The following is a 22,119-nucleotide window of genomic DNA, read 5'->3' as shown; positions in this document are numbered from 1 at the left end:
CTAAAAGCACTCCCAATAACAACTGCTAGATCTCGCCTTCCAAAATTCGGTTAGACGAAGAAAGGCCGCTGTGTAGTGCCAGGTGTGATGCTGATGCATTGTTTAGAAACACAGTTGACCACGACGTTTGTGTATGTGGGTCACGCGATATACAGCTTCCGATATTACGTAATTTTGTGGTTGAGCAAGGGTCTGTGCTGACATTATCAATCAGCTGGGCGGGTAGCGTTTTATGCTTATGAGGTTATCCCCAGTTTGCGTAAGCAGTCATTTGTGTTAAACTATTTTAGCAACCACGCTTTAGACTCAGTAGAAAAGTTATACTGAATAATGTCGAGCAAGTCCTCATCGCAGTTCAAACGCAAGGAAGGAATCTTGCAAATCAAATCGAATCACAAGTGGGTGAGCTACAATTTCAAAACATCTGGAGTGTACTTTCATTACTTTAAGGTTAGCTATATCTATTGATACAGCTGCAGTGTGTAACTTTTGCTTTTAGTCTGGGAGACCAGTTGGTCAAGTATTTAAACATGATATTAAAGAAGTCACACCCTCTACGAAGGATCACAAAGGTGCTGCCCACTGTTTTGAGGTACACCACTCTGGATCTGGTTCACCATGGATTTTAAGTGCATCCACGCAGGTTAGCATAAAATTGTTCCTGTCAATGATGTAGTGGTCGTGTTACCCAGTTTGCTACGTATATTGTTAGCCCTGTATTGCTTGAATCGTACACCTCCGTAATTTGAGTCTCAACCCTGCCTTTTGCAGCCACCACTAGCACTATTCCTAACCTGGGACGTTCCTGTTATACACACACAACCTGTATGCATCCTGGATGAGCAATAGTAAATGTTTCAATGTTCTATATAATGACAGCTGATGACAGTTTTATAGTATAGTGATAGTTTCCTGATATTATTTGAAAGTGGCTTGTGTTTAGCTATAAGTTATCATCATTGGTGTGTGGCATACTACATACTGTACAAAAGTGATTTTGCAAGTGATGGTAAATCAATGATGTGATCATGATGTTGTTCATAATATTATACCCCCTGCCCTAACAGATTTATATGATATACAAGCATATGCATGGTATGTGCCAGCATGGTTTGTGCTATAGACAATGCAATGACTATGTGTATACATGCTGGTTTCACAAAGTAGGCTGATTTACATGGCGTATTGCCACAGGCATGGCAAACATGCAGAAGGACTGAGCTATGCAAACATGATCGAACTACATAATTGCTGCATGAAGCCACTAAAGCATGTTGCTATCAATTACCTATTCAATCCTTACAAGTGGTATCATTTGAGAAAATGTGTTTGGGAAAGTGTAGCTGTGTAGTAGGTTTTTTTTTATTTGCATGTGTGCAAATGTTGTATGTAGTGATAATTTGTAGTTTGGCTCAAAAGTATAGCTATATAGCTAGTATTCACTTGTACACATAATATTTTATCACAAGCTATGCAATTTGGAATTGAGTATGGGAATAAAAGTGATTATTACTTAACAATTATATAGAGTGACCGCGTAAACTACTACATATATTATTATATTGTTTATAATCTGTAGGAAGAATGCATACAATGGATTAAATGCCTTCAACAGGGTTCATCAAACAAGTTAAAGGTATGGGTACCATTGCTTAATGTGTGCATATAGTTTGTTGATATCTGTGCTCATTGTGTCAACTTCATCTGCTGGTACAGATTTTGTAATCTTTCCATTTTAATACACATATGTAGACTTATATATACTATCAGGATTGAACTCAAACCTTGTATGACTGAAAACTGATCTTTATCAAAAATCATCATTACATTATTAAAAGTCTCACCAGAAATACAGTACACTGGTCACGCAGCTCACACAACAGTTGCTAAATTCATGCATGTGTATTCACAAATGGCAAGATTATAGAAACTGCTGAGGTATAGCTACTTGTTTAATCGGCTGGATACATGAATTTCAAGTATTGTAATTGTTTTAGATTTCACAAACTCCAAACTCCTTTCTCAGTCCTCCTTCTCCACAGTCACCACCTATATGGTCAGGCTCCAACCCAGTCCTATATAATGCTAATGATCCACCTTTTCAGGTATGTTACTAACATCATAAGCAAATAATTGTACAAAATTGTATGTTTGTATAGCTATGGGAAGCTACTCACATGTCATTAAATGCAAATACAATGATAGATGTCGAGCTAGCTGTAGTGTTGAAATAAACATGTGATTATGATAGAAATATGTGGCCATGTATACATTAATCATTGTTGCATTTGCATACATGCGCATTTGTATATGCATCAATGTATGTCATGAGTATGCATGTAACTTTCAACATGCAACTGTGAATGCATCAAGGTAAAAGCCATGTCTAGACTATTTTTGAGTAAACAGTTCAGATTTTCCTTTACATGTATATTTTTTTTACATTCTAAGACCTTGTTTTAAGTTGTTTATTCACATCCAATTTTGTATTTGTATTTTTGGAACAGCATTGCTAGTTAAATAGTTGATCTCAGAGATATGTGAGACTGCATTCATGCCTGTACATCTGTTTCCATATTGTTTTCAGTGCCTCCATACTTTAATGTACGTATGTGACCAAATTTTTGATGATAATTGTCAATCTACGCACACACCAGTAAAGTTAACTTTTATCCATGAACAGATAGCCACACCAATGCTCTACACATTTTCACTACAGCCATGCCTCTGATTTGTTCAGGCTGCTTTACTAGAGACATGTGCTAGTCACTGCAAATGCTCTGGCACCTTGTAATGCCACTGGCCAGCTAGAACATGAGTCTAGAGACATGAACAGCCTTGGAGAGTTCCCCAGATATTTTCTGCATGCTTTTTAAACAGTTTCAGTGACACAGGTGGTCTTGACCCAATTTTAAGTTTGGAGACACCATATGACCCACTTGGCCATTTTCCAATCATATATTTATTCCTTGCCCACCCACCACCATCCATGGTGATGTGCTTGTGTTGCAGATGCCGTTGTAAAATATCTAAATTATGCTTATATCAATAGCTGACTTTCTATGGATTGAGTGAAACAATTAAACACTATGGTTGGCTGCATTCACAGTGAAAATTTCAAGCCTGTAGTTTTTGACATACTGGATTGAAATGTTTAAGTCACACATCTCACAATCTATTGACGAGTAGTTTTCCCATATTAGGTCACATGCATGGTTATATTGTTGGTTGATTTGCTGTAATGAAAGTAGCCAGCTTTGTATCAAGTGATATGTGTAAATACTATGTTTGTAAGATAGCATGTGTGTGTGCAATAATATTCGCATTATGTATTGAAACCAACAATACAGCTATTATAACAGGACCACTACATAGTTTTTGTACAGTATCTACATGATAATTGTAAATAGCACCATGATTGATATTACTGTATGCTGTCTGTCCTTAGAACACCACTTTGAATTCATCGCATGATGGATTTGTTCGTAGACATTCATACAGTGGAAGTTATGTGCACGATAATGACTCAGTGATGCTACAGCCTAATCCAACTATGTCTCAACGTGGACAGAATTGTTCACAGTCTGTGCCAGTGGGTGTAACAAGGGAACAGTTTATGCAGGAAAACCAACCTGAAAGGCATTTTTTGAATGTGGATAGTCACCACTCTAGTTTCCAACCTTTGGAAAGGTGGTATGCTTTTGCATGTCCTTGTTTATATTTGCTTGTGTGTGAGCCTGCTCATGTGTGAGTATCACACATATTTAGCATGTTTTCAAATTATACATGTTTAGAAGTGATACATACTTCCTCTTCTCTTTAATTCATTGGGCACCCACATTGTAATTAAGTGAGAATGAGTATTGTTTATATAGCTTAGGGAAAATTAAAACAAGCTATTGTATAGTGTGTAGTGTTGCACATGCAGAGCTATGCTCTATGTGCTCTATGCCCTTTACCAAAAAGTAGGGGTGTACGTGTAAAACAAACTTTTTCACCATCACTTTCGTTGCTGTAATGCCAAGCAATGATTGTACTATTCCCATTTTGCATGTTATGTACTAGATAGAGCCCACAAAACCAATTTACTCAATTTATTATGCTTTGAATTGTAGGACTGGTAGATTACACAGTGGAAACCAACAAAAATTACCACCAGGAAAAAGACACGCTGTTTCTACAGAAGCTATACCACAACATGTTGGGAGTGGATACAATTTTAACCCAGCAAATACTACTTACGATCATATGCATTCCAACACTGGCTATTGTAGCATAGAACAAATGTAGGTCTTTGTTTTAATACACTGCATGTATATGCTATATACACTCACTGTGTGAAGAATATTTCCATTATCTTTGCAAGGTTATGTTTACCCTTCAATGCATGCCAAACTGGTGTTAGGCATTCTATTGTTGCTATTAGGTGTGTATAACCTGGTGCATTTATACCAAGATCCTTAAGGAGGCTTATCATGCTAAAATGACAATTAAGTGCTATAATTGATCCAGTGATTCAAAGTTTTCAGTTTATGAGTTGATAAGGAAATAGAAATGGTGTATAGGTTGTTACATTATGTCACTCAATACATGTTGCAAACCAATTATGTGGCTATACATAATTTTATGTGTATAGTTTGCACTCACGTGTTTATTCTATTTAGGCTAAACATAAGGCTGTGTATATTCATGTTATGCACATGTAAACTATACCAGCAATATTATTTCATTAAAACTGGTTGTACCCTATATGTGATGGGTGCACGTGAAATAATTAGAATTTTCATGTTTAGTGTGTTGCTAATAAAAGCAGGACACAGTGTTGAAACTATTTCAAGAACTTTCTTGTAATGCACCTATCAATGTCAAGCCCCACCCCACCCAGTACGGGCTATGTGGGGCGTTAGGAGGGGATTTGAACTTAAATTTTGCCCCCAGGGGTGGGGAATTTGAACAAGCGCTTTATAGTAGCATAGATCATTTACAGTAGTTTTATACGTGAAGCGCGAGAGAACACGTGATAAAACCGCAGCACCTCGTGTACCTTTGTCACTGTGGCTTCTGTTTTTGCAACACGTTGGTTGTCAAATCCCCTTCCTATCCCCACCTCATAGGGTGGGACTATGTGGGGATTTGACCTGATAATTCACCCCCAGGTAGGGGAATTTGACTTTCCACTTGATCAAATCCCCACTATATCCCCACCCTCCCCGTACTGGGGGGGGTGGGGCTTAACATTGATAGGTGCATAATGTAAGGTATTGAGAATGGCTTAAAACCATCAACAAGTAGATTTGCACTATAAAGTATGTGATTTGATCATTAACTATTTTAGGTGTCAAATGTGCCCATATGGAGTCACATATAGTAAACAATTTCAGTCAAATGATGACTCTGAGTACTTGTACATGGCAAAAGGAAACAGTCCCACTGCAGCTGAAATTATTGAGCAAACTAAACACCATGATACACAGAGGTATATGTGATTAAGCTACATATAAATACGCAAATTCTTGCTAATGAGAGAAAACTATGTGACATTAACATGCAATGACTTATCTACATTATTATAATAAAGTGGCTGTACCTTGAAAATGTAATACCAGTATTGTTAGCTATACTACCAAAAATACTTGTCCAGTAGCTTTTTGAGGATATGAATACAAATTTTCCAAATTTCAGGGTATTTTTTTAATAGGCTCCATTTCATAGACCAATATGTGTATTGTGTATGTGTCATTTTACATATGTAGTTATGTTATGTATTCCAGATCTAAAGCTGGTGGATATCAAAGTAGACTATCAGATAGCCAACTATCTCCACCTCCACCAACTTTACAGCCAAATGATGATGGTTATGAGTACAGTGTTGGGCAAGTTACTTTGTAAAAATAACTAGTTACATATTACATATTACTTGCAACAGAACTATTTAGTTACAGTTACATATTATCCATAAAATAAAGTAACTGTAATAATATTACATATTATATTACTTTGTGTCCACAGCCTTAAGCTGTCACGTGTGAAACTACCACCTTATCACGTGACATGATTGCGCTGTTGGACAATGTGCAAATTTTGGTTATAAGTAAGAAGCTGGTGAATAAGCTTCATTCAGTAGGCCTCGTTACTTCGCTGTGGCTAGGCATTACTCAGAGGATAACTAACGAGATTAGTAACTTCGTTACTTGTAGTAATAATATTACGTAATATTAGACTCGTTACAGTAACTATATTACTTAGGTAACGCGTTACATTATATAGTTATACAACGGCCACGAGTGCTCTGCCTGATATAAACGCACGAGCCTGAGGGCCGTTAGGCCCGAAGGCAAGTGCGTTTATACAGGCAGAGCACGAGTGTACGTTGTATAACTGTTATGTACCACTCACCTAATAGGTGGGGAGAGTCTCACAAGGCAGCTGTAACACTTATAAAGGCCAGGTTTCTAACATCGATTGTGGGTAACCAAACTGGACGTTGCGATGACGTTCCCCCTGCAGTACTGCAGCAACCTAAGATATTGAAAGCTAGTACGCTATGGGTTATATCACTAACCTGCATTCGCTGTTCGACTCTCATTATGTAGTGCTCAACATGCCAGCGTGATCACTCAATCGCCATATAGACTAAGCGCCAGACTAATCGCCATAGTGATTCCCTCGAGCGAAAAAAAGTAGCTAAATAGACGTTTTAAGTAAACAAAACCCAACTACTAAACGATACTAATCTAATTCTTACTATTCACACTGGCTAAACTCGAATCTGGTGGCATGACAAAACTGGTTACCACAATCGAACGTAAAGGTTAGTATTATTTAGAATATATTTGTTTTATTGAGTCATTGTCGAAGTGGACTACAGTTTAATCTGGGCTAAGATGGCACTAGACTAGTAAGGTGTATAAGTACGCCATATGTAGACTAGAGTTGTGGCCACCCGTGTTGGCTTTTTCGATCGCCATTGGCTGCTTGTAAACATTATACGTATTGGTGACGTTATGGCCCACAATCGACCTTTACATGTCAGGCTATAAAAGAATTCGAGTGATCTGTGAAGTATTCTTCCACCTATTAGGTGAGGTGTCGTAGTGGTCTTCGCCACCGGCACTTGTGCTATGCTGCATAAAACCGCAGCCAGTGCAATATCTGTATATTGCACTGCGGTCAGTGCATTATAACTTATAATGCACTCGTTGTGGTCTAAAAAACCGCAACCAGTGCGTTATAAGTTATAATGCACTCGCTGCGGTCTGCAGCAGTGCAATATACAAATTATGGCACTGGCGGTGCCTTTGAACTGCCCACGCAGAGTGGTACATTTGTAAGTAAAGTAGCTTGCGTTATATTACCTGTTTTTATAGCGTATTTCGTTATATTACTTTGTTACCACAAAAGTAATAATATTACGTAACGCGTTACATAAGTAGCGCGTTACTTCCAACACTGATGAGTACATAGCAAAAGGTGTAGGGCCCATGTTTAACCACCATCAAACTCTTATATCAGAGGACAGGTAGGTAAATGTCTATACAAATTGTATGTTGCCATGTGCTAGTTATTTAACAATGGTGAAATTTATCTATGCACATATCATGGTTGTTTCAGTGCATCCAAAAATTCCACTCAGTTTAATATCTCTAAAATACAATGTACAGTGTTACAATTATAGTAATTACTCTAATATAACATTCAAAGTTCATACTATCTATTGAACAGTATGATAGTACTGTTCAAGTAAGGGTTATCCTAAAGCGACACTTGTCACCTGAAATACCAACTTTGAAAACATCCTAGAGACATCTTACATGACGAAAATCACCTTTACTGAATAATATTAGTCCATCTAACATAAAATAAAGCATTAAAAAATAAACAAACAAACAAACAAGAAAATACTTACAGGGGGCCGGATTAAAACACCACCAAAACTCGGCATTTTTTATCTGCTTGCCTGCAACCTGTCAGCCTGCCTGCCTGACCATTGGAGACCAAATGAAGCAGCGACAGCCACAATTTTATGCCACAATAATAAACTCACCAGTGGCATGTGGCATTTGGGGTTCTGACAAGTGTGTATCCTATGCATCTTGTCTTTCCTTGGATCAGTCAGTCTTCATGCAATGAAACTATTTCGAGGCATTAATTTTCCATATCATAACTTTCCTTGAATAACATACTTAGATGCTACAAAATTATTTTAAGTGCTTATTCTTGGTAGATACCTGTAACTTTACGATTGGATCGAGCCACACCCATTTAAATGATCAAGTGTGGCGACCACTCCTCTTAACAATCTATTTACATGTTTATACACCCTTAATATTGGTACTATATTTATATTGCTAGTGCAGTCAAAATTTGAGATAATGACATGGCTCTGGCAGGTGAAAGGCTGACTCTACTACAGCCAATAAAACAGTCACACATGTATAGCTGTATGCTATAACACATGCAATGCATACAATGTATAATTTTATGTATGTCTCTTACATTTGTAGCCATTCTCAACCTCCTCCACTACCAACAAAACCACATGATGGTGACTCAGACAAGTTTCATTATTTCTCCACAGAACAGGTGCGCATGCTGGCTGACATGTTCACACAAATGGTCAAGATAAAGGAAGGAAAATCTTTCCCTGAACATCCTGATAACAAAACCTCTGCACCTATTGATCTAGGTATTACCATATACCTTAACTACAGTCACACATCCATTCTATTGACAGACATTGCACTGAAAAGAAGCTCATTGGCCATTTCTGACCAGATGTTAGTGCATATTTTATTTGACCCATACATATATCGTAATGTTGTAGGTTGTATGAAGATAGACAGAGTACTGTAGTTGGTGAGGATCACTACAATCAGAAGTGGGCACATGCTTGTAAGTTAAATCTCAATTAAGTATTGTCACTTTGCAAAGACTGAATTGTACATTTTAGAGACTGCATTATTATACTGCTGTGATACCTCTGATCAAAGGAAACCACAAGGGTATAATTCATGTGTTTCCCTGCTTTTGATACTAAGGCAGTTAGGCCAGACAAACTTGATTAATTGTTTTTCATATCCTGCTCGCATGTACCGCCTCTAATTTCATAATTGCTACTATCAATCATATGCACACATATTTTGATGCTAAGAAGGCTGGCTATTTATCATTTTACAGTACAGCAAATATCACTTGCACCTCAGAAGCGGTGGTAAAACATAAGTGCTAGTTCTTACACGGCTTTAGCCACCTTTAGTAACAGACAGTTTGATTTGGAGTATTTTCTTTAATAATGAAAAATGACCTCCTGCCCGCATGGAAATTCGAATTTTTGTGGATGAGAAACAGGTAATCAAGCTCCATCCTCATACATGCAATAAACTCACTATATCCCACAATAACTTGGAGACGTGTAGCTGCCAAGTGCAGATACCAATTCATACTATGAATAACACACTATAGTGAAACTTGTGTATTAAGGACACCTTGGGACCAACAAAAGTGTCCTGATTATCAAGGTGTCCTGATTTTCCAGGTCAGTTTGCATGCTAAGGAATACTTTGGGATCATTACTAAGTGTCCAGATTACACAGGTATCCTCATTTTCAAGTGTTCTGATAGCAGATTCCACTGTAGAGACATGTAGCTGCCAAGTGCGGCTACCAGCTCATACTATGAATAACACAATAGACTTACATGTAGTCTAATTATAGCTAACAGGGTGGATGTGGAGCACCCCATATCGGGATTTCAAAAAAGTCTGCTATTGATTTATATACTATGGCATATTTAGTAGTGGTCACATTTATTTTGTTAGATTTATAGAGGGAAATGCGGCAATTCTAGACCTGACCTACAGGGGGGCCAAGTAGGGCACAGTGTAACTATAGCTACATGGCTGTAATATAAAGTAGAATTTCAGGGTCTTGGGGTGCAACCCCCAGAAGCTGTAGGATTATTTCAATTTGAAGGCTTGAAAACAACCTAAAATTTATGCTAAAAACATGAAAAGTGCTAAAAAATAACAATGCCAATCTATTTCCCCAAGATTTTTCAAAACTTATTTTTCAGCAGGGAGGCTATGGCCCCTTGGAATTGCCTATGCTGCATGGTGGTTGTCTTTTCTGAGGGGAAAATGTTTGCGATTTTTGTGGATTGGCAGCTATCCACGAAAAAAAAGTTTCCCTTGAAATTCGAAATGGCATTGTTTGAGTATTATAAGCTCCCCTTGAAATTTTGGATGGTGGCAATCCATGAAAAATTTTTCCCTCACAGAAATTCCATTGTACGGTATACATGTATCTTTATCTCTAGAGTTTATGACCCAAAGTTTAAGCACATCAAGTTATATACCTAAAACTGGAAATATTTACATGCCTACAAGAAGAATTAAGTACCAATAAAGTAATACATTTTTTAGTGAATCAATAAAAACAGCATTTTAAGGACAGGATATTTGTCACAATATAATAGTGATATAACAGACCAGAGGTCAAGCACACAGTGAAGAAGTTTGAAAGGTATATATTGGCACTGTTTCTACCTACCTTAAAAATGTGCCAGATAGCTAAGGAAAGGTCAAAATTCTGATGATCAATGTATTTCAAGCTGTTAAGAATTAAAATACTCTTGACTAATAGAGCAGTAAAATAAACATCCAAAAAGTGTGCATGTGTATTGTATATGTAGTGCAGTGTGTGTTTAATCATATTTCTTCCTTACTCAAAACAACATTCCGGTCTGTTGACTTCCCTACTAGGCACTGAGAAAGCCTATGGTCTGGTGATATAATACTTACTGTACGTTCTGGGGATAATTTTATGTTCAGCAAATTGTTGTAGCGTTGGTATCAGTGAATTGGAGGATTGTTTGTTGTATTGTTTTCAAAAGTAGATTCCTGGGTACTGTATAATGTATTATTCATCACTGAGGTTTTAAAAATCACAAATAATAGGTGCTAATTATAATTATAGGGTAAGAATAATTTTCTGTAATTTCAGATTTAATTGCCATTTCATAAAAGGTTTATACATATATATGGACATTTCATCTGCAGCTTTTATACCAAATGCTACACCATTGGATAATCTTGCTGAAAATATTACGGATATTGATCCACTTTTCAAAGAAGCATTAACTATAAGCAAAGATTCATTGTCTGATTTTACAAATATTGGAAAGGGTAGGTACATGTAATAATGGAGATATGCAAATGCTATGAAACTGTACTTGACTGTGTTTTATTGAGATGCAATTGAATTCCACAGGTCAGTATGGAGAGGTACAGTCAGCATTATACAGGCCATCACCTGGATCAGCTCCTATCAAAGTGGCTGTAAAAAAAACCAAAGTGAGTGATATGTTTTGTATGTTTATAATTATGTGACAACATTTCCACAGGAGAGTTGTTCAACAAGAGAGAAGGAGAACTTCCTGAAGGAGATTATAGTGATGGCACAGTTTATACATCCTAATATTGTACGTGTGTTTGGATCAGTGGATGAAGGCAAGTGTGTGTGCATGTGTGTGTGAAAAGTGTGTGTGTGTGTGTGTGTATGTGTGTGTGTGTGTGTGTGTGTGTGTGTGTGTGTGTGTGTGTGTGTGTGTGTGTGTGTGTGTGTGTGTGTGTGTGTGTGTGTGAAGTGTGTGTCTTGTGTGCCAAATATTTTTTGGGAGAAGAAAAAAAGCATATACTTTTGTATTATGTTCTTTCAATTGTTCATGGAAAATTTGTTTGTGTAACCTTTCCTTATAGGAATACCATCTCCCTGGCTAGTATTGGAATATTTATCTAATGGTGATCTCAAGACATTTCTGAAGGTTTGTATATCATTTTGACTTCCAATAGAGTGAGCTTCTGTTGATACATTTGTGTATCAATATAATAATATATTTATATAGTAGCCATACAGTCGAACTTCTCTAATCCAACACCTGCGTAATCTAGAATCCTCTCTAATCTGACCAAAATGTCATTTATCAACACTTTTGTATAGAAAACAACTTCTGTAATCTGACACCTCTATACTCCATAATCCGACACAAATTTTTATTCTTTATACTAGGAAATACATTGTTTTCAACATTTGTAATCCGACAGAGAATAATAGCAGCATTAAGAGCAATCATAGAAAATATTTTTTAAGCAACCAAAGCACTGACAATAATGAAAAAAGTTGTAATACTTGCAAATTCTAAAATTAATTCATGTTCAGACCTATTTTACCTGTAATTTACTGCATAATCTGACATATGTCGGATTACAGAGGTGACTTGATAATCCAGCAACTTCCTTAATCCAGCAAAATTTATGGCAGCATCGGATTAGAGAGATTTGACTGTATTCATCTAGTACTGTACACTAATTATTCAGGTTATTTGTCCGGCACTCACCCTAGAAATTCTAGAACATTTATAAAAAAATTCACTCTATTAGAGTATTAGACAATATTAAAACACACATTTACAAGTCTGTCTTCAGTAATCAAAGGTGGTGGCCAAAAATGGTTGCAATGATGTTAACGAGAATAAATTTTAATATTGCTTATAAAGGCTGTGCCATTTTTTCAAACCTTGGCTGTTTTTGTGTGGCTTGCAGAAAGGGGTGTTGGATTAGGGGCCCACTCTAAGAAAAAAATTTAAATTTCATTGCAATTACATTATGTGCATTAAACAAATTAAATTAAATTATGTATGTACGTATGTATAATTGTAAATCTGCTTTTATGAACTACACTGTACGTAGAATAATGATCGTCCTGTTCATCGTCTGGTGAAGTACATGGTGGATGTTGCCATGGGGATGCACTACCTATCTGAGAAGGGCTTCGTGCATCGAGTAAGTTTGCTATAGAGTGAACATAAAACACAAGTATTTTATTTCCTCTTAACAAGCTTGCGGTAAATATTGTAGAAATGATGATTTCATACAAACTAGCCAATCACAGTTAGATTAATTGATTTTGCAAATTTATTTACATAACACTCTAACTGAACAGTCACCTTGCCTTTGTGTGGATAGCTGAAGTTAGGATGCTTCGTGTATATATAAAATCTGCACTATGCACAAATTTTCATTGTAATTCAAGGACCTGGCAGCACGTAATATTTTCATGGATGAAAATGAACTCTGTAAAGTTGGTGACTTTGGATTATTGCGAGAGACAACCAAACATGAAGACAGTGAAGATGAATTGTATGTGATGAAAGTGAGTTACATACACTACACTGTTCTGCTATGCAAGTCCCAAAGTCAGTTAGTTACTGTGTGCTACACATTCTTATTTTGATAATTCTAGGTTGTAAGTTAGAGTCATAGATGGCAACTTTAGAAAGGTACTAAGTTGATGCAGTGGACACTAGCAAATCTATTGCATCAAGACTGTGCTTAGTTGTCCCTAATTAAGGTTATACTTACCATTTGTAAATTACTGTATTTTTATTTGAAGTGTATATGGCTAATTTAACAGTGACATGAGTATATTGCTATCCCTATTTAGAGCTCACTGGCACTACCAATTAGATGGATGGCTGTGGAATCCATTACTGACCAAATCTTTACATCAGCTAGTGACGTGTGGAGCTTTGGTGTTCTCATGTGGGAGTTGTTCAACCCTAGCGTGAAGCCTTATGAATCACTAAAGAATGTGGCTGTTATAGCTGAAGTGTCTGCTGGGAAAAGGCTAGATATTCCAATGGATTGTCCTAAAATGGTAGGAGATTTGATGCAAGCTTGCTGGATTACAGACTACTCCAAGAGACCAAGCTTCCTTGTCATAGCAAACCTGTTGTGTCGCTGTATACAAGAAAAATCAACACCTACAATCACTTATCAATATCTATAAGATATAAAAATGTCTTCTTACATTTTCAATTAGTTTTTGTACATGAACTGAATGCACACAAATAAGAACTGCAAAACAGTTATGGCTTTTTCCCTTTTTTATACATTGTCTTATGGAACTTTTTTTGTACTTGATTTTTTATCATTATGTGGTTTAGTACCTGAACTGTGCTTCTTTTTTTCTTTTAGAGTTTTGTTTTTCTTTCTGATAACCTTCTGAGGATTTTCACTAGACTTGAAAATACATAATGTTCTCCTATCTATTTCAATGTTCTTAGCATTTTTAAGTGCAAACATAACTCCTGATTTCTCCTTGAACGAAACAAATTCAAATCCTTTACCAATTCCTGTTTTCTGATCCCTCACAACTCTCACACCATCGATCTCACCATATTGCTGGAAAACTTCTCTCAGTTGCTCACTGGTAATTGTAAATGGTAAGTTGCCTACAAAAATGGAATGAGTGTGTTTGTGTTGTGTTGATCCACTGGCAGCATCTACTCTCATATGTCGATCATCAATTAGGATTCCATTAGCTTCTAGTGATTTAGTTACACTATCTTCACTTGCAAATACAACGTATGCCACTACTTCATCTTGAGCAGCTGTAGTTTCTGTGGTACTCAAGCCTCTTTTAGCTGCAATTCTCTTTGTTAACAATGCACCACTTCATGCACAACGAAATCTTACTGATTCAATCTTGCCATATTGGCAGAATAACTTCATGAGCTGCTTCTTTGAACACGTGGTAGGGAGGTTACCTAGGAAAATTGTCCTTTCGTTTTTCTCTGCATCTGCTTCCAACTCACGCCTTGTTTTCCATCTGGTTGTGTGTCTTAAAGTTATATCTTTTGTATCACTTGTTATTTTCTTCTTGGGTATGGTTCTGGTTTCTCAAGGTATCCATGTCTTTTCAGCTTCTAATTTTTTGGTGCTTCATTGTTTTCGACCTTTGTAATCCGACAGAGAATAAAAGCAGCATAAAAAACAATCACAGAAAATAATTTTTAAACAACCAATGCATTTAATTGGTTGACAATAATGAAAAAAAAGGCTGTAACACTTGGAAATTCTAAAATTAATTCATGACTAAAACATTGTATGATCCGTTTTACTTGTGCATAATCTGACATAATTATGCAGTGTCGGATTACAGAGGTGACTTACCCTGTAATTGATAATCCAACAACCTCCTTAATCCAGCAAATTTATGGCTCCCATTGAGCGTCAGATTAGAGAGGTTTGACTGTAACTGCATAGTGACATAACCAGTGTTGGGAGTAATGCGCTACTTATGTAACGCGTTACGTAATATTATTACTTTTGTGGTAACTAAGTAATATAACGAAATACGCTATAAAAACAGGTATTATAACTCAAGTTAGTTTACTAACAAATATAACGCGTTACCAAAGTAATATAGTTACTGTAACGAGTCTAATATTACGTAATATTATTACTACAAGTAACGAAGTTACTAATCTCGGTAATAATCCACTGAGAAACGCCTAGCCGCAACGAAGTAATGAAGCTTATTCACCAGCTTCTTACTTATAACCAAGATTTGCACAACGCCATCATGGCACGTGATAAGGTGGTAGTTTCACATGTGACAGCTTAAAACTGTGGACACAAAGTAATATAATAAATTATGTAATATTATTATAGTTACTTTATTTTTTTGGGTAATATGTAACTGTAACTAAATAGTTCTGTTGCAAGTAATATGTAATATGTAACTAGTTACTTTTACAAAGTAACTTGCCCAACACTGGACATAACCTACTCTACTGTACACAGACAAATTTAGCTTGCAAAACTACTGTAGAACACACACTGAGAAGGGAACACATGGTTATAGGAGTGTAGCAGATACAGTAGTTGAACCTACTTGTAAAATGTTTATGTTTACTATGGAAAGATTCAGGGCTATAGATGCCATGCATGTGTGTGCACACACGCACACGCACATATGCTTACACACATGGTACAAAATCCTGCCCACTTAATTGATTAATGGGACTACAGGGTGCTTCTCTGAGTTGGTATATATATACACACGTAATAGCAGCATACTGTTAACCCATTTGCAAGTTGGTACATATTGTACGGGGGAAGGTGACATTTGCAGTATATTATTTTTATTTATAAGACAATGTACATGTATGTCACCATAGGTGTTTTGAGTTTTCAGTGTGTCCTGTATGCTAATTGTGTAAGCAATTGTCTGGATAACAATGTTTGAATCTGCAAGTGCTGTTATTAAATTAACCAAAGGGGTAGGGGCAACCAGAATCAATTCTGTATAATAACTTAAAACTTGTGGTTGTTTTTATTGAAAGTTGTCATCTGAGATGTTTATTGCTACTGTATCAATGTTTTGATACATGTGAAACATTTTATAGTCATGGAAATGGATTTAATTTTGGCAGATGTACCAACTTTCAGCATACTATAAATTCCTTACCTATTGAGTCTGCCTATTGGTATAGTTAAGTAACAAATTGCCAAATATGTTTCCTTCTATAATAAACCATGTACCATATAGAGGGAAACTTTGATGGGGGGAGACTTTGGTGATTTTGGCAATTCGCTACAATTCACCAAAGTTTAAGCTGCCAATTCCTTGTAGTGCCTGAGATTGGCTATATAGGTTGAGGGCCAAAGTTTAAGCCGCCAAATGCAATTTACAATGTAGCTTGCTATTCGCCAAAGTTTACCCTCACCAAAGTTTCCTCTATACGGTAAGCAGTACCTATATAGATTGACTTGCTTGTAATGAAGTGTCTGTTAATTAGCACTTCATTAATGCAGTGTCTATAAACAGTAATCACATGTATATTAGACCAAAGAGAGAGAGTTCACTACCTGTAGAATGGATGAAATAGTATTTATCTCCACAGTTCATCAGCTATGTATTTTAATTTTGGGGAGTTTATTTTGTAAGGATACTCATTTAGAAGCCCTAGGTATGTTCATGCAATTTATGCACTTTATTAATTCTTGTGTGGCACTACATGGATTTAATAAGCAACTGATCATAAAGTGGTAACAATGCCAATGCCTTCAGGCTATAGCATAATATGTATGGGTATTCCCGTATAGGGCAGCTATTGTGTATAGCGGTATGTCACACTTTATGAATCAAATACATGTACTGTTTTTGTAAGCACAAGTTTAAGAAGAAATTAGGGATTTTAAGTTTGATTAGGGATCATAGAAAAAAAAAGTAGAGAAACAAGGGAGGTTGCCTACACCTGCAGATCGATACACTACTGAACATTTAATCCCTAATTCAATCTTGGTCTTGGGGTATAGACCGAATTAGGGATTAAATGTTCACTAGTATATCTGCAGGTGTAGGCAACCTCCCTTGTTTCCCTACTTTTTTTCTTTGATCCCTGAGTCGAATTTAAAATTCCAAATTTTTTCTTAAACTTGTTTGTTTACTTTTTTGAAACATTACTATGACTGGTGAACCCATGCTTCTACTGCATAAAAGAAAGGATGGCACCAGAATTAATGTATGATCTGAATGCGCTCCCCAGATATCACATACTGCTTCAAAAGTGCAGTGGTCACTACGCTTCGTTTTCAGCTATGTTCAGCCCGTTACACAGCACTACAGATGAAAAACAGTAGAAGAAGACTTCAAGAAGTGCCTCTGCAACAATCCAATCACCACGAAAATATGACGATTCGCACGCCCCAAACTATCAATTACTGCCTCGAAAGTGCAGTGGCTTATGTTCAGCCCGTTACAAAGCATCACAAGCGAAGAACAGTATTAGAATCGAATCTACAATCACCACAGAAAATACGGACGATTCCCCTTTTACAAATGTACTGTAGGGAAGCCATGCATCGCGCTACCGCCTTTGGCTGTCAGCAAAAGAAATGGGACACAAAGGAGGACAAAGGTAAGTCCATGATGCGTGCATTGTATATACTGCAGTATGCCAAAAGGCACATCTCGGGACGAAGCAACATCGAACAGTGAAAAAATCAAGCCCATAGCCTTAGCCGTTATCAAGTTACGCTTGCCTGTAGGCAGGCAGGCAGGCAAGCAGTAGAAAATTCCATTGAATAATTAAAAAAAAAAAAAAAATTTGTAACAATTTATCGGAAGCCTTTAGGACCATATTGATGGCACTTTTGGGCTTGGTTATACCTAAACCAATGCTGCCAAGGTGCCAGGATGGAGTTGTGAAGCTGGTTTTTGGGTGAATTTTTTGGTTAGGAAACCCAAATCTCCATTATCCCTAAATGCAGTACTACCGTAGCTGCACCATTTTCAGATGTAATCTATCCTCACCTTTTCTTTACAACAGCTTGGTAATGCAATATCCATTACACAGTAACAGTTGTAATGCTGGCTGTCCTAACAAGCTTCTTTATAAACACGTTATCAGCACAGCCCATATATATACCATCACAGCCACAGCCACAGCCCACAGGTTAAAAACTCAAGGAGGGTAAAGTCTAGTCTCGCGTGGCCAGACCCTTTCCGCGCAGCCGCTTATCGACCGGAAATTATAAGCGCCGCGCTTATAATTTCAAATCGATAAGCGGCTGCGCGGAAAGGGTCTGGCCACGCGAGACTAGGTAAAGTCTTGTCTAAAGCTGGTGTACATATTGTTCACAGTTCTGTTGCTTCTCTAGTTCAAAGCGACAATAATTACAAGGAGCAAACCTGGGCACCCCAATAGCAGGGGGCATTGGCATTAAATACACTTGGTGCATTCTGATGGAATCTCATAGCAAATATATACATCAACATGCATGGGTACCATGCATCCTCAGCATTAACAGTGCAAATGCAAGATGTTCATTGGTGAAAGGATGTAAGGGTGCATGGCTGCCCTTACAGGAAATTATTCAGTTTCATTGCTTGTGTTCTATGTTTGCTCAGTACCATCAGCACCACTGTATCTCACTTGCCAATAATGTTTGGACATCAACATGTGTGATACTAGAAAATCCGCAAGTGTTCCACGTTGACATTTTCTCAATGATTTTTTTTTGTTTGTTTTAGCTAAATCCATTCAGTGGTGGAATTCTGTGTCTTTGGAAGCAATTGGGAAGCACTTATTATAGCTAGACTTTGTTTCCTACATTATTAGATTTTTTTTTTTGATTTATTGTAAGTGTTTTTGTTCAGTGTAGCTAGTTGTAAATATTGTTGATTGTATATCAGTTGTATTTATACCTCCGTCTGGCAGGAAAAAACAGCTAGCTAAAAGTAGCTATTGCCTAGAGTTTAACCTATAAATCAAATTAGGGAGATTCAACTCTCACATTGTTAGCTACATACGCTTCATTTATACATGACCTAATAGTACTTAGAAGCTAATTACAACAAAACTGAAATTTGGGTAGTCTGAGAATAAAAATGGTGTATGGTACAGCATTCCACAAATAAGGACAGAAGTTATAAAATCTCACGACTTGTTATGTGAAGGGTACTAGTAGGGTAGTTCATCACTGACATGGTCAACTGTGTGAAGCCCTGCAGCTGATTTGATCACAGACACACACAGTGGACAAACTTACGGTACAGCTGTACATGTACACTGGTTTTGAGGTTGCCTAATAATAGTAGCACGCGATCTGAATGAAACTATTTGCTCTTTGTGAAATTCAAATATGCAGTTACTGCACATGCGCGACGTAGTCGGCGTCAGTAGTGTATCAATTGCAAGCAATTGCAACCTCACTGCTGTACTGAGGTCCGTCGGGATAGATGTATACCGGTACAGTGAAACTCATTTCGGTGAAGTTGATGGTTTCATAGCGTACGGAATCTCGACGGTGAGTAGCTATTTCGTGCTTGTACGTTGTCGTACTTCAGTGTAGGTGCCATTTTACTGTGTTCGTGGAGTGCGAATGTTGGCAGTGAGCGAGACGGAGTGCCAGTCGCGAGAACGAGAACTGAGTTAGGCGAGTCAAAAGGCTGGCTTCCTAACCTCTGTCTCTAGAATTTCATGAGTTAACCTTCCCTGACGAAGACATGGCCTCGGACATGCCGCTGCAACTCGGGCTGCAATTGTCTTTGAGAACTTGCTTCTGATCCTTCCATTTCTAGTGTCGCTTCTCAGCATGACTTGCAGGCTGTTTTAGATCAACATCAATATCAGGGGCAGATTCAGGAGCTGGCAAGGGGAGGGGCACAAACAGGCTAAGTTGTAGGAGCCAGATCCTCTTGTTAGTTGCTGCATTTTTGAAGCAGCAAATAATCACCTCTTTATACAGTGTTTCACTGTTGAATTTTGCCATTTTGACCTTTGCAGATGGTTGTGAAGTCTTAAACAACAGCAACACAATTATTTTTAGAGGTGCTTAGTACGCACGAAGGTGGTGGGTAAGAATTTCACAACTAGTTTGGCTGATTTGCTTTGATTTCAGCCAAATGCTACTAAAATGTGCATATTTTCACGAGTTTTATAGCAAAACTGATCTTGGCCTGACAAAGTTTAGTACAGTAATCAGAAATAGCTAGCTATGGCCAGCTCCTCCACAAGGTGAGGGGGGGCATTTGCCCCAAATGCTCCATCCTGGATCCGCCACTGAATATGACTAACTTTTTGCTTCATCAAGTATCCTCGTCTTACAGCTTTGTTACACTCATCTGAGTGAAACTAGTAGTGGGTGGCTTAAGGCTATTCCTCAAGTATCCCTCGGCCTTTCCGGCTATTCCTGCACGCATGGTCTAGAGTTTATAGTTAGCCTTCGATTATGGTTAGGAATATTGAAACACTATGAAGAAGGGTTCGCTTTTTTGCCCTGGGTGGTAGGGCAGTTTGAAATAGAAAATTTGTATTTCTTTGTCTTTTCAAAGAAAGCAACCCTGTGCCGGGCACCCAGCAAATCATTTGCTGATAACTGTGCATACTTTTTAACTACAACAACTCTAGATACGATCCTGCTAAGTAGCAAGTTTCATCCGGTCCTTTGTGTTGAGCACGAAATTTTGAAAATAAATTTTGCATTTCGTGACTTACTAAAATTGATAATTCTGTGAAGACGGACAACAATCGTGCCTCCGGTTTCTGGGTGGATCTAGCAGTGGGATATAATGAACATTCCGCAATGGTAGGGAGATCGATATATATAAAAGTAGATTTTTTGGATTGCGGACCCTAGCTACGACTGTTGCATTCGCCACACAAAAGGCTACGATCAACCAAGAAAAAGGTAATCAACAGGCATAGGTGGATCTGAGGGGGGGGGGGGGGGGGAAAGGGGGGCTTGCCCCCCCTTGGACTTACAAGACTATATTGACGCCAGAAACAGGAATCATGCATTCATACTGTATTCAGAAGTACAGAAAGCCAACAGGCGATTAGAAGAAAACAATTATAAATGCACTTTATAGTTATAAACCATACACTGTGAAGAAAATGACACAAATAGGTTTAAATTTTGTGCTTAAGTTCAAGGTACTAATAGAACAGTCACATTTATAATGTCATTGATAATTTTGCAAATTATAACAATACTACCTTATTTGTACACTTTACCATCAAACAGGTTTATCTAAATAATTTTACATGCTTTGCAAAGCATGCATTTTGTTAGATATGAATAGCTATCAAAAATTCTCCCAAATTCAAACCTAGGAGGTCTAATTTTAAAGCCTTTTTCTCAGAAGATATTGAGTCTTAGAAAGTGGATGCTCTTCATTCATCCAGCTATACCAAACAAGTTTTGCAAATAAGTATAACTTGTGTACTAGAGTTCCATTCTTCTCCTCTTAGTGGAATAAACACTGTTTTATCCTATAACTTTTACCCCCCCAGCAATGTCTCCTAGATCCGCCTATGTCAAACGGTGTAGCTATTCACTCAGTAGACTGGATTACTAAACTGGACTAGCTAGCTACTGGCATGCATGGGTTCATTTTTTTGTTTTATTACTGAAAAAATGTCAAACAGATTTTTAAAAGTGTGATAAATGCATGTTTTAGGCCACTCCAAGTAAATTCTCTATTTCCCATCCTCTACTCAGGCACATTTCCATGCAGGTGGATGGTCCATTTCCATTATTTCATTATGAGATTAACTGCTTTTCAAGCCAAAATTTTCCTGGGCACAGCCATAGCAAACTGCATTAGTCATCTTTTAGCATCAGGTATAACAAAAACATGTAGTTGTGCTGACTCGACATGTGAGCTGTAGTCTCGTCACTCTGCAGGCCCTTCCTCAAGTGTGCTTATCAATCTTAGATTATGAGAACTCATCAGTGCTTATAATCTAAAATCAATAAGCGTGCTTGAC

The 22,119-nt window shown here is 37.4% G+C and overlaps 3 protein-coding genes across 4 annotated transcripts in view; 2 read left to right on the top strand and 1 right to left on the bottom strand.

Moving 5' to 3' along the window:
* Positions 1–145: 145 nt before the first annotated feature.
* On the top strand, positions 146–14,002 carry LOC136258761 (uncharacterized). 2 transcript variants are annotated; one of them, XM_066052116.1, is made up of 18 exons: positions 146–450; positions 500–643; positions 1,580–1,636; positions 1,998–2,105; positions 3,449–3,690; positions 4,116–4,286; positions 5,369–5,476; positions 5,772–5,873; positions 8,505–8,686; positions 8,735–8,777; positions 8,825–8,892; positions 11,057–11,182; positions 11,268–11,350; positions 11,401–11,506; positions 11,756–11,820; positions 12,746–12,838; positions 13,089–13,208; positions 13,500–14,002. In XM_066052116.1, exons 1-18 carry the CDS (start codon positions 331–333, stop codon positions 13,842–13,844), a joined length of 2,283 nt encoding a protein of 760 aa, XP_065908188.1. In that variant the 5' UTR covers positions 146–330; the 3' UTR covers positions 13,845–14,002. The 2 variants fall into 2 exon arrangements, with proteins under 2 accessions (XP_065908188.1, XP_065908187.1); XM_066052115.1 differs by having other exon boundaries at positions 5,336–5,476.
* LOC136259242 (RNA-binding protein 34-like) lies at positions 13,861–20,549 on the bottom strand. The gene is given in 2 exon segments (XM_066052731.1): positions 13,861–14,729; positions 20,455–20,549. Coding segments are annotated over 2 exon segments (870 nt in total). The 3' UTR covers positions 13,861–13,954.
* Positions 19,523–22,119, top strand: part of LOC136259241 (uncharacterized) — a 29,946-nt gene continuing 27,349 nt past the window's right edge. Inside the window, exon 1 of the mRNA XM_066052730.1 lies at positions 19,523–19,654. The gene's annotated coding sequence lies outside the window, so the exon portion shown is untranslated. The remainder of the gene's footprint in view (positions 19,655–22,119) is intronic.

The sequence above is a fragment of the Dysidea avara genome, chromosome 6 (assembly GCF_963678975.1).
Source record: "Dysidea avara chromosome 6, odDysAvar1.4, whole genome shotgun sequence".
In the NCBI taxonomy this organism is placed as follows: domain Eukaryota; kingdom Metazoa; phylum Porifera; class Demospongiae; order Dictyoceratida; family Dysideidae; genus Dysidea; species Dysidea avara.
Note: the sequence above shows the minus strand (reverse complement) of the source record. Positions and strands in the feature narration are given on the sequence as shown.